Source organism: Carex rostrata, chromosome 13 (assembly GCF_964058835.1).
Source record: "Carex rostrata chromosome 13, lpCarRost1.2, whole genome shotgun sequence".
In the NCBI taxonomy this organism is placed as follows: domain Eukaryota; kingdom Viridiplantae; phylum Streptophyta; class Magnoliopsida; order Poales; family Cyperaceae; genus Carex; species Carex rostrata.
Window position 1 is genome coordinate 3,756,027 of NC_135930.1, and position 12,300 is coordinate 3,768,326.

Below are 12,300 nucleotides of genomic sequence, written 5' to 3' on the forward strand. Positions count from 1 at the left end.
TAAGAGACTACATATTAAAGATACAAAGTCCAACGGGTCCGAATACCAATTTGGGTCAAAACATAACACATATTTTTATTATTTTTCTCTTTGTCTTTTATGACCTAACTTACAATCGGAAAAAATTAGTTAAAATGTGGCTATGGTCGTAAAAACTAATAATAATAGTCACATCATGTTGCGTAACGTAATCAAATCATAATATGTTAGTCTTGCCGCATTACTTTTTTACATGACTAGATATGATCACAGAATACAATAGCCATGTCACATCGCCATTTTACATCACTAGATTTTGTTACACTAACTACAATTTCTTCTAGTGGCAACTATAAATTATTCAATCCACTGTTACATAGGTCTCACGAGGCTCATCAGCTCTAACAACATGGCACCACCAACAAATGGAAGTAGCCCCATTCAAACCAACAGTTCTCCGAAAGATTTTGAGGAGAGGAAAAAAGGTGTGAAAGGCCTCGTCGACTCAGGCCTAAGCAAGATTCCCGAATTCTTTGTTCATCGTCGAGAAGCTGTCTCCATAGATGTTCCTGTTGTCGACCTCCAAATCCCCATCATAGACCTTGGATCAATCAACAAAGATGAAGCTTCCTATAAACGGATTGCTCAAGAGGTACAAATGGCACCATAATAGTAATAAATGATCCTATACATTATTTGTTCTTAGCGAATTATTCGCGTTTCACAGTATCTTTCATTTAAATAGAGGAGGTTTATGAAAAAAGAATTGGTATGTTCCTTTCTATTCAATTTATGGAATCATTTTGTTCTATTTTTTATTATGTTTTGCTCATTTTGGTTTGAAGATTTTATATCGTCGAATTTGATTTTTTCAAAAACAATTTTGAATTATTTTTTTCTATGTGTTCTATAAATCTGTGATAGAGATTTTTCTCTATTTGTGTGTACTGTTGTGTCAGCTGCAATATATTTGGTACTGACTATATATTGTGCATACCTAACATTGCTTTAACAGGTATTTGAAGCTTCAGTTTCATGGGGAGCTTTCCAGGTGGTGAATCATGGAATGTCGAAAGATGAGTTAGACTATGTCATTGAAAAAGTAAAAGAATTTCATGAGGGAAATGAGGAGGAGAAGGAGAAGCTCTATGGCCGCGATAAATCCAGCAAAGTGAGGCTTCTTTCCAACATCAGTCAAGTAAAGTCAGAAGCCGCCATTTGGCGAGACACACTTGTTTGTTTTTTTGATGGATCGCCGGATCCTACTGAAATACCGCTGGTATGCAGGTAAAAAGTTTTTACAATTTCAAGAGACATTAATACCAAGTCTAATCGGACATACCGATTTTTTTATTTTTACCCAAAACCATATTATTTTTAATATTTATATCCACTTTTGCGGTGGATTTTTAAAAATACCCAGTCCGTGGAAAATTTCCACGGCCCGATTTAAACCTCCCCCCCCCCGTGGAATTTATCCACGGTCTGGATTGAAGTTCCCCCCCGTGGAATTTAATCGGACATACCGATTTTTTTATTTTTACCCAAAACCATATTATTTTTAATATTTATATCCACTTTTGCGGTGGATTTTTAAAAATACCCAGTCCGTGGAAAATTTCCACGGCCCGATTTAAACCTCCCCCCCCCCCCCCCCCCCCCCCCCGTGGAATTTGTTACAATCTTTCTAATAAATCAAATCATATTGTATTTTATCTATTTTCAAATAAATATATACAATATTTCCAATAGTTCAATACAAAAAATAAAAAATATAAACAAATTGCTAAATTATAAAACCACGAAAATTGGAATTAAAATTCCACGGGTGGAGTAATTTTGAAATTATTACTAAACTTTGGTTATTAGTATTAAAATAATTTTTTAATGGGGTTAAAATAAAAATGTCGGCATACCAAGTTATCCAAATTGAACCGAAAGACTTCACGGACGAGTATCATTTTTTTAGTATCAGTATAGTGATAGCAAGTGGCACAAATTTGTTATATATAGCCTATATATTTAGATGATGAATTGATAGTATGTTTTTTTAGTATATTTTTTTCATATTAGCCTCATTTAAACTAATTGTAGCACGTTTATTTTGTTTTTAAACATAGGATGGCCAGGGGACGGCCTAGGAGACCACCACCAGGGGACCCTGTTGATGAGCCCATTCCCGCGGACAGCACAGAGCATTTCAGTCCATTATTATGGATGAGTCACACGGAGCACCGAGTCTGCATGGCATCCCGAGAGGTATGTGATTATTTTTACTTTTAAATTTAAATTGTGCCAAGTTCTCGTATTTTGAAGTTCTTATGTTGTTTACTTTTTTTCAACGCAGAGTGAGGACATTTTAGATGCCAGGAGTCGGTACTATGGTATGCAGTACTACTCGCTGATGGACCCGTATCTACGAAATTTGGGGTTGCACCATTTGGTCGATATCATGGAGTCAGAGACTAAGGCCATCAATGCGTCCCTTATTGCAGGACTAGTGGAGCGATGGCATCCCGAGACGCACACGTTTCACTTACCTTTCGGAGAGATGACAGTGACTCTCCTTGTGCACAATTGAAAATGCAAGAGGCATCAATTGGTTCTCGGCATCATAGCCGCAAGCCATCAAAAGTCTGCCCTCATACCGCCCAGAAAGGAAGGCTGCATCTATACTGATGACCGGTCTCAAGTAATTAAATGCGGTGATGCATGGTCCGTAAGCCCATGCCACGGCCACGAATTCCACAACACCTTGCTTGACCAGTCCTGTATTTCTATCGAAGCTCGGCTTGGTCCAAAAATCGTGCCTCGAGCCGGGATTCTTATCACATATCCCGATAAGCAATAGTTTCATAAAGTTGTACGACTCTTCCCAACTCCCAAATTGACGGGCAACTGCAATCTCACGACCTCTCCAGAGTTTGTTGTACTTCGGGGTTATACTGCCAAACCTAACCCTCACACAATGTGCCACACTCCGGATGCTCATAGTGGGGTCTTCCTTAATGCCGCTCTCGATGATATCTGCGATTATTGATGCCGTCAGTTGTGCATGGTCGGTCCTGGTGTACTCAGACGTGCAAGTGTGAGGCGTGTCTTGCTCGGTTATCATCCATGTATCTCCTGCATTTGTTGCCTTTGCCTTCAGTTTGAAATGACAACCCGAAGTGCTGCATCTAATTTCCAGCCGGGATGTGTCACTTCTCTTCGTATATGTCTCCTTGTTCTTGTCAACATGGTACTCTCTGATCTTTTTGGTCAGTTGTTTTTTGTTAGGAAAGTATTGGCCTTTTGCGAGCTCACTCCTGTATTCAATCCGACGACCGTAGCAAGAAACGTCTGCTTCTCGAAAAGCAGATGTGTCATTGAAGTTTACAAATGGGTGAGTCTCAGAACGGCCACTTAACGGCATATTCTCTCTATTTTGTCTCACAGTGGGCTGTGTGTATTCTTCTTCATCTTCTTCATCTCCTTCATCATTAATGTCCCAGTCTCTTTCCTCCCATTCATCGCCAGTTTGCAGATTTTCCTCCGGTACCTCGTTCATAAATTCAAATTCTGACTCGTTTGGATCTTCATGTACTGGTGCCGGTCTGGGGTCAGGACTTGGTTCAGGTCCAGGTAAGGATGAAGGACCTCCATGCATGGATATAGGTGAGATAAAAGGTGGAGATTGTACTCGTGGTGGGACAAAAGGTGGAGATTGAGGTGAATTACGGTATATTTCTGCTTCCGGTTCTGCTACTGGCATTGAGATAAAAGGAGTGTGTGGTTCATAATTGGGTTGATCATTTTCTGCAACCGAATTCTGGCCTGAACTCCCAGCCACTGACTCTCCGCGAATTCTGCATGCAAAAACTTCCAATAATGGGTCACCGGACCGCACAATCTGCGCGATCAGGCCTCTCAATGCCCCGTCATCACCCAATGCGATTCTGACATACCTTCCTGCATGGACCATTCGGGCCTGAATCTGTAATTCCCAACGATTCCTATTGTAGCCGCTCACTTCATAAATAAGCGATTGCAACTGCTCAAATGAGAAATTTTCATCAACCCAATACGTATTTACTGGAGGTTTGGAGTAACGTGCCCCATTCTGGTCAAAAATGAATTTCCCCCCAAAATGTATTGAAATTCCAATAGGCATGGCCAATAAACTACATTCGGAGAAGGAAATATTTTGTAAGTTTACTGATTTCAAATGAACAGTAAATACGTATATGCACAGTAATGAATAGTAAATGAACAGTAAATACGTATATGAACAGTACAAAACGTATGTGCACAGTAAATGAACAGTAAATACGTACATGAACAGTAAATGAACAGTAAATACAATACATGAACAGTATATACGTATGTGCACAGTAAAGGAATAGTAAATGAATAGTAAATACGTATATGAACAGTAAATACGTATGTGAACAGTACATACATAAATCTATAGTAAATGAATAGTAAATAATAATGCGTAAAAAAACCTGATTTAGCAGTCGAACAATTCTCTTCCTCCTTCCTCTCTTTCTCCCTTTCTCTCTTTCAGAATAAGCTCTCTGCCTCTCTCTCTCTCTCTATTTATAATGAAAAAGCGCAAAAAAAAAAAAAAAAAAAAAGGTCCCGCCCGTGGAATTTATCCACGGGGGGAATGGGGATATCGGCCCGTGGAATTTATCCACGGGGGGAGGGGAAATTCGGCCCGTGGAAATTTTCCACGGGCTGGGTATTTTTAAAATTCCAGCGAAAAGCTGGGTATTTTAATTAAAATAATGATATTTTTGGGTAAAAATAAAAAAAATCGGTCGGACATAGTTACATCTCTAATTGGTAAGATAAATTTTCTTAAATAAACTCATTTTTACATTTCCGCCTCAGTGACCATAGTTCACAAAATCGGAATGGGAAGCGGAATTTGTTTGTTCATCATCGAATAGGAATTGGATAAATTGGTAGGAATCAGCCGAGTGAACTGGGAAACTCATTTTTTTCGCATAAAGCTTATTACTTATTAAAAAAAAAGAAAAATTCAAAAAAAAAATTAATCTAAAAGTATGTTAATGCCACTTGTTGACCTCTAATACAAGAAAAATAGGGAAAAGTAAAGAAAATAAAAGTAAACAGTTAGAAAAATATATATATATATATATATATAAAATACTAGAGGTAGCCATTAACACATGAAATGGAGAGGAAGAAAGAAAACCTATGACCCTCTAACAGACATTAGACATTATCATGCTAGAAGGCAAGAATATGTAGTTTGGAATTATATGGGTTTACATTCCCGACTTTTTTCTTCTTTTTTTTTCTTTTTCTTTGTTTTTTTGATTCCTTCAACGCCCGTGGGCCTGTTACATCAATGCCTCTTTCTATCACTCAGTTTTCATCATATGCATTTCAGAGAGACACACTACTTCAGAAAAAAAAGACAAATCTACCCATAAGAAACGAGAAAACCTATCCATACCAATCCCGGTACAGAGGGAAGGTGTGTCCCGAACTATCCCAATTGTTAACCCGACCCAACTTAGCCAGATAATCCGCCAATTGGTTTTGGTTCCTCTGCCTGTACTGACACCGGAAGGAAGCATTAGATCTAAAGAAAAGCCATAATTTGCGTATCTCCTCGAATGCTCTCCAATCAGTTTCAAGGGGAGGGTCAAATTTGGAGACCAGGTCCACGAGCGATTTACAATCCGATAGGAAAAGGCAGCTTTGCAACCCTATTCCTTATACCTCCTTAATGGCCTCCATGAGCGCTATTGCTTCGGCCTGCAGGGGACTACAAGCTCTGACCTTTCTGGATAGGTGAAGTAGCATCTCCTCCCCTCTTGTTAGCACCACACCTATTCCACCGTGCCATGCCTCTTCCCAGGAGCCATCAGTATGACATGAATAGTCAGAACTGAAGTCCTCCACCTGCACCGCCAATCCCTTCTGCATGAATCGCCCGCTCATCCTAATTTAGGTCTCCATATTAACCTCTCCCAAGTATTTTTGAAAATCCTGGATGGATACTTGCTTCCCCCCGTACGCCCTGTCATTCCTGCATCTCCAAATTGCCCATGCCACATTTGCAAACATTGTCCACTGTTCCTCTGTCATTTGTTCGAGCATCCCCATGTAGTCCTGTTGCAACCTTTCCCAGACCAGATCAGATCGTAGGCATAAAGGGCTGCTAAACCAACATCCTCGGGCGAACGGGCATGTGAACAGCATGTGCTTTGCGTTTTCCCCTTGTTCTCCACACGTGGCACAGCTTGTGTCACAATTGAATCTAGACGCCAAAGTGGCTGACAGAGGCAGTGCATTTTGTACCGCCTTCCATAGAAAGAGGCGGATGCGTGGCAGTATATCCCCCTTTCTCCATATCCAATTCCAGAATTTACGCTGCTCATCATCTCTTACGTGATCATGCCCAGCAAGGTTTGCATAGGCCTTCTTGACCGAGTATGAGCCATTAGTTGTCAGTTTGAATATCAGTCTGTCATCACCCTTTCCCTCATCTGGCAGCTCCAAATAGGTCCATGAGCTTCTCCATATCCCATACCCCTGATTCTTCATGCACTAGATCCTTGACTTTACATCTGGTCCTGTGGTGATATACCTCAGCCAGATGCACCAGCCCTTCACACCAGGGTTCCCCAACAGCATCACATACAACACCATTCCCAATTTCCCACCTGAGCATGGGTAGCAGCTTCTCCCTTAGACCCATTATCCCCCTCCAGAACACCGAACACAACACCGAACACAGATATGTTCTTTTAGAGGTCCAAAGGACACTCCTTAGCAGATATTTTGCCCTCATCAATCGGGCCCATTGCGAATTTGAATTGCAAGCCAATCTCCACAGAAATTTCCCTAGCATTGCCTCATTGACAACCTTGAGGTTCCTCAGCCCTAAGCCTCCTTTCCCCAATGGCTGACAGATGCAATCCCAAGAGACATAAGCTAAATATCTTTGCTTGTCTACTTTGCCCCAAAAGAATCTCCTAAACAGTGATGTAAGTTTATTTAGGACGCCGGTAGGGATTCTTGTTGTTGTTTGTAGAATGGGATTAAGTAGTAGGGCTCTAGGGGTACTATGAATAGTTAATCATACCGTATCTCCATGGTGTAAATTTTAAAGTCTACAAGCATTCCTTTGTACAAAATAAATAAATAAATAAAACACATCACAGACATTTGACATGGTATCATTTTGACGGAAATAAATCTGATGTTATTCTAAAGGAATAAGAGAAACCTGTTATTCCGATCCCAACCGTTGATCTTTGTTGAGATTCACGAATGAAAAAAAATCTTTCTTGAGGTTCACAACATGGAAAAATTTGAACGGATGAGATCGGAATAACAGATTTTTGTTATTCCTGTGGAATAACAACAGATTGATCTCCTATTTGACTCATGACATACATAACTGTAGTAATATCGACCATCCCGATCATCAACAATATGACGATGATGATTAAATTTCAGGGAGGCAATAATGAAGTACAAAGAAGGGTCATTTCGAGTTGCAGAAATATTGTATGAGTTGCTATCAGTGGCACTAGGATTGCCTCCAGAATACATAAAAGGCATGGACTACGCAAACCCACAATGGATGTATATGCATTATTATCCCCCTTGTCCTGAGCCGGAGCTGACACTGGGTGTTCACATGCACACCGATTTAAGCTTCATCACGGTGCTCCTCCAGGACGATCTCGGTGGCCTTCAAGTGCTTCATGATGGCCATTTGGTTGATGTCACACCCGTTCCTGGGGCTTTGATTGTCAATGTTGGTGATCTTCTTCAGGTACATATATATCAAAACTATCTTCTCTCAAAATAGTACATAAGTATGCATATATGATTTATGTAGCTTTAAATATGGGGAAAAGGGTAGGACCGATGTCCATTTGACCCAAAATTGGGTTTGATGGGTAGCTCTTCTGTCTTAATTGCTTCAAGATGTGTGTAGGCTTGATCTGCACGAATATTGAAGCAGGCACAAACGCAGCTTGAAATGGATCAGACGGAAGGTTTGCCCATCGAGCTCAAATTGAGCCCAATGGGCATCCGACCTACTCTGCTTCCTTACAAATGAAGTGGGCTTCTTATTTGTTCAACATCTGAATTCATTTTTTAATATAATAATTATATTATAGTAATTAATATGAACTTTCAAAAATCAAAATACAAACACCAAGGGGTTATTTTGGATTAAATTAGATCCTTTCTAATTAATATATGTTTTTTGCGTTTTGTTTAAATAGTGTTTTAGCGATGACAAGTTCAAGAGCCCTGAGCACCGTGTTTTAGCAAACAAAAAAGGACCCAGGATCTCGGTTGCAGCTTTTGTTGCACCAGCTTTGGATTCTGATAAACCTTTTGGCCCTCTGAAATTGCTATTATCGGAAGAGAATCCTCCACTCTACAAGGAGTTTCTTATTCCTGATTATATCAAGACCCACATGTCAAAGGAGCCCAATACTACCGCTTTAAGCCATTATAAAATTTGAATTTAATTGTACTATGTATGCACTCATTTCAATATATATTGTCCATGTTGATGTACTTAAAATTAGTGCAACTGATCTGATCTCCATCATTTTGCAGTTGCATCAAAATAAATGGTCAAAATATAATTTATTTATTACGTTAATTAATTGTACTCATAGAAATCAAATAATTAGATCACCAATAAATGCCTTCCCTTTTTTAAATAACGGTCGAAGTGGAATTTTTTTTTTTTTTTTTTTTGAAAAGAAGTGAGTGAGTTCTACCGGTTTTCATTTAACAGAAAACCCATACAATGTTTAGCAACTGGTACCAACACGCTGGTACCAATTCATCAAACGCTAAGAACTAAACAACTAGGCATAGCTATACCTATTACAAAACAACATCAAGTCTACTACAAACACAAACAGACAATATTCCAAAAACAGAACCACACATACTGACAAATTCACCACTTATGCAAATAAGTCCCAGACAAACAGCAAAATGAAAAAAAAAGCTAACTAACTTGCTTCAATCTTCAGCTGCATCAATATAAATGATCTCTAGACCAAACATAAGGGATGTAATCTATGCATCCTGCATAGCATTGGTAAGTGATTCTGGCTCCAAAAATTAGCCAATGTAAGAATTTGGGTACCTAAACAACTAAGACTCCTAACAGTGGGACCTTTGAAAATAAGCCGATTACTTTCAAGCCATATTGTCCATAAGACGGCTCCTCTAATAAGTTCCACCAATTTGGAATCTTTCATTGGAACACAATTCCCATAATTCAGTAACAGATTTGCTGTAAAATGTATAACCATTGAAATTAGATATCTATGCCCAAATCTGAAATGCAATTGTACAAGTAGTAAATAGATGATCTACAGACTCTTAAGTCATAAAAAAAAAAAAATAAAAAATAAAAAATAAAAAAAAAAAAAAAACACACACACACACTTTTGATCACCAATCCATCATCTTTTTCTCAAATTGTCCCTTGTTAAAACTCTATTTTGTTTAACCAACCAAAGAAATATTCTTACTTTTTAAGGTATGTTAGCTTGCCAAATACTTGTAAATCAGAATTGGGTACACCACCAAACTCTAGCCAAGTATACAGTGAATGCACACTAAACCTACCATGAATGGACCATATCCATAGAATTTGGTCATTAGAACCAGACAACTTAATGTTTTGAAATTGAGTTAATAATGCACAACACCCTATAGTAAACACCTATGAATTTTCTTCATAATTCAATTTGTAATCCATGAATAGAAAATAATTGAGACACTAAAATATTTTTATCATAAGTGATAGCAAAAAGATTTGGATAAATAGAACACATTGCACAATTACCAATCCATCTGTCAACCCAAAACCTGATAGCATGCCCATTACCCACTTTTCAATCTGTACTGACTTCAACAGTATCCCTATCTTTCATAATATCTCTCCAAAAAGGAAAATGTTTCTTTTATCACCTATGACACTATATTTTTCAATAATTAAAATTTTTCCATGTACCTCTACAAGCATCATTATAAAGTCTCATGAACCATTTGGCCAATAATGCCCTATTCATTGACACAACAAACATAAAATATTCATACTAATCAAGACAAAATTAAACATAACAAACCCTTCCTTCCCCATACATCTCCTTCCACCAAGCCCTTAACTAGAATAACTATTAACACTTCTCATACAAAAACTAACCCTTGTCTACCCAACTGATAACTGTTGCCCCCCACATAATAGTAATTTGACAAAAATTTAAAAACTTAAAAATAATCATAAAAAAAAAAATATCAGACACAGAGCTTTTTGAAAGATTTCTTCTTCAAGTCATCACCAGCTTGCTCACCTCCGCCAACTTGACTACCAGTTGAGCAAGCTGGTGATGACTTGCAGAAGAGATCTTTGAAGAAGTTTTGTGTCTCACTAGCAGTTGAGCCATATCCAGTGGCCCAAAATACTACAAAGACTATAACCTCTTGCTTTTCTTCTATTAAAATTATGTTAAAACTTAGTTTTTTTAAATTTAATTTGTCTCTCTATGGTAAGTGATGACTCGTTATTTCTTAGATACCTTCAGGACGTGCTGATTCTTGTTGAACTTGTCCATGGTCCGACCTGTGGTTCACAACATCTCCAGAGGAATGCTATGGAAAAAAAATTGAAAATATTTATAACAAGTACTAACTATATATATATGAAAACATATAATACAGCAATTTATTCCTTTAAGGTTAGCACATGACATAAGGTTGGTTTTGATTTCTGATTAATGTTTTAAAACAATTTTACTAATTTATATAATATGTAGTAAATACTTTTCAGTATAAACAATATATTGGACAAATTAATCAAGTTGTCTGACTGGCCGGTACATAAATTATATACAATTTGATCAATCATATACTACATTCTTTTTTTAATTAAAGGGCCCCATATACTCCAACATCTTTCTGATGTTATTCTCAAGAAATGTGCCTCTCTATGAAGAGAGACGGGGACTCGTGTTGTTGCACTAAGTCCGCAGTTCATAATAATACACTACTTTATTTAAAACAAAAAAAATATTTATTTAATTATTATGAAAATATTAAATACAATTGCATTATTTTTATTACAGATCTAATATATTGAATTGTGATAATTGAGAGAGTTAGACGAGTGAGGTGTGCCAAGTTCAATTTATACTCTTTAATTGTAACTTTCTAACTAAATTATATTGACACCTGTTTGTCTTCCTTTTGTTCACAAAATATTGAATTTAATATATGTATTTTTCATAAAAAAAAATATAAACTTATTAATCTTACTCTCAATCTGGACAGTAAAATGTTAATTGTGTGTGCGAATAATTTTTTAATTGTTCCCTTTTGATTCAATCGGAACAGTAAAATGTTCCTACACTTTTGATTGAAGATTGTTCCAAGTTAAACTGTTGTCTTGTACCTGATAAAAGAAATGAGTGTCTTGTTGTGTGGTAATTGGAGACCAAGGTAGTGCTTCGAGTCCGCATCAAGTGGGGACCTGGTATGACATCGCTGTTCGTTGCCTGTTCTCTGAGATGTGAACCGGTAATTGATCCAAAATAAAATATAAAAAAAAAACATAGGATATTAAGTCAGTTAATTTCAGGTACAAAACATGTTTATTTTGAGGATCTTTTAATTGAGGAACGTAAATTGTCATTTAAGTTGTAATTAATTGCTCTTCTTTAATTACATATTTATTTGCTGGAGGGAGAGATGCACAAGAATATTCAGAGAAGAAGTCAGAGAGGTGGAGGAGTTGGCTCAAGAGGTGCTATTTCAATGACAGATATTAAATAACAACTCTTGAAGAGCAGTTAGAAGAGTTTTAAATTTAGAATTTTGCTTTTTTATTGTTTCTCAAAAAAAAAAATATTATTTTTAATCTGTTACTCAACATGGTTGAGTGAACTTTTTGAAATATGTAAAAGGTTTCATATCGAAACCTTTAAAAACCTTCTCAAATCAATAAAATAAATAAGGACTTTGATCCTTATTTTTACTCAAAAAAAACATATTTATTTGCTCATTTATTTTGTTTGGACGAGTATATCTCATATTTTAACCATATTATTAGTTTGCTTAAATAAAAAAAATAAAATATTTACATATAAGTTATAACTATCCCCCACCAAAAATGTGACATCTAAATTTCAGAATATTGGAAAATTTTATTTGACGTGAAGTGAACACGTAATTGAACGAAAAAATTAAATGTGGTAAGATGTTTAGACTCATCTTGAACTTTTGTAAATAAAAATGACCAACTATATT

General features: G+C 37.0%; 1 protein-coding gene across 1 annotated transcript; it reads left to right on the top strand.

Annotated features, from left to right (window-relative positions):
• Positions 1–290: 290 nt before the first annotated feature.
• On the top strand, positions 291–8,678 carry LOC144564671 (1-aminocyclopropane-1-carboxylate oxidase homolog 1-like). The gene is made up of 4 exons (XM_078314273.1): positions 291–631; positions 995–1,266; positions 7,465–7,786; positions 8,247–8,678. The coding sequence occupies exons 1-4, from the start codon at positions 389–391 to the stop codon at positions 8,490–8,492; spliced, it is 1,083 nt and encodes a 360-aa protein (XP_078170399.1). The 5' UTR covers positions 291–388; the 3' UTR covers positions 8,493–8,678.
• Positions 8,679–12,300: the final 3,622 nt, after the last annotated feature.

What these genes read in the sequence shown, in the direction of transcription:
- LOC144564671 (XM_078314273.1), top strand. Translation starts at nt 389, where the DNA reads ATGGCACCACCAACAAATGGAAGTAGCCCCATTCAAACCAACAGTTCT. An exon ending in GAAATACCGCTGGTATGCAG is followed by an intron (nt 1,267 to 7,464) that starts GTAAAAAGTTTT and finishes ATTAAATTTCAG; the next exon opens with GGAGGCAATAATGAAGTACA. An exon ending in ATGTTGGTGATCTTCTTCAG is followed by an intron (nt 7,787 to 8,246) that starts GTACATATATAT and finishes TTGTTTAAATAG; the next exon opens with TGTTTTAGCGATGACAAGTT.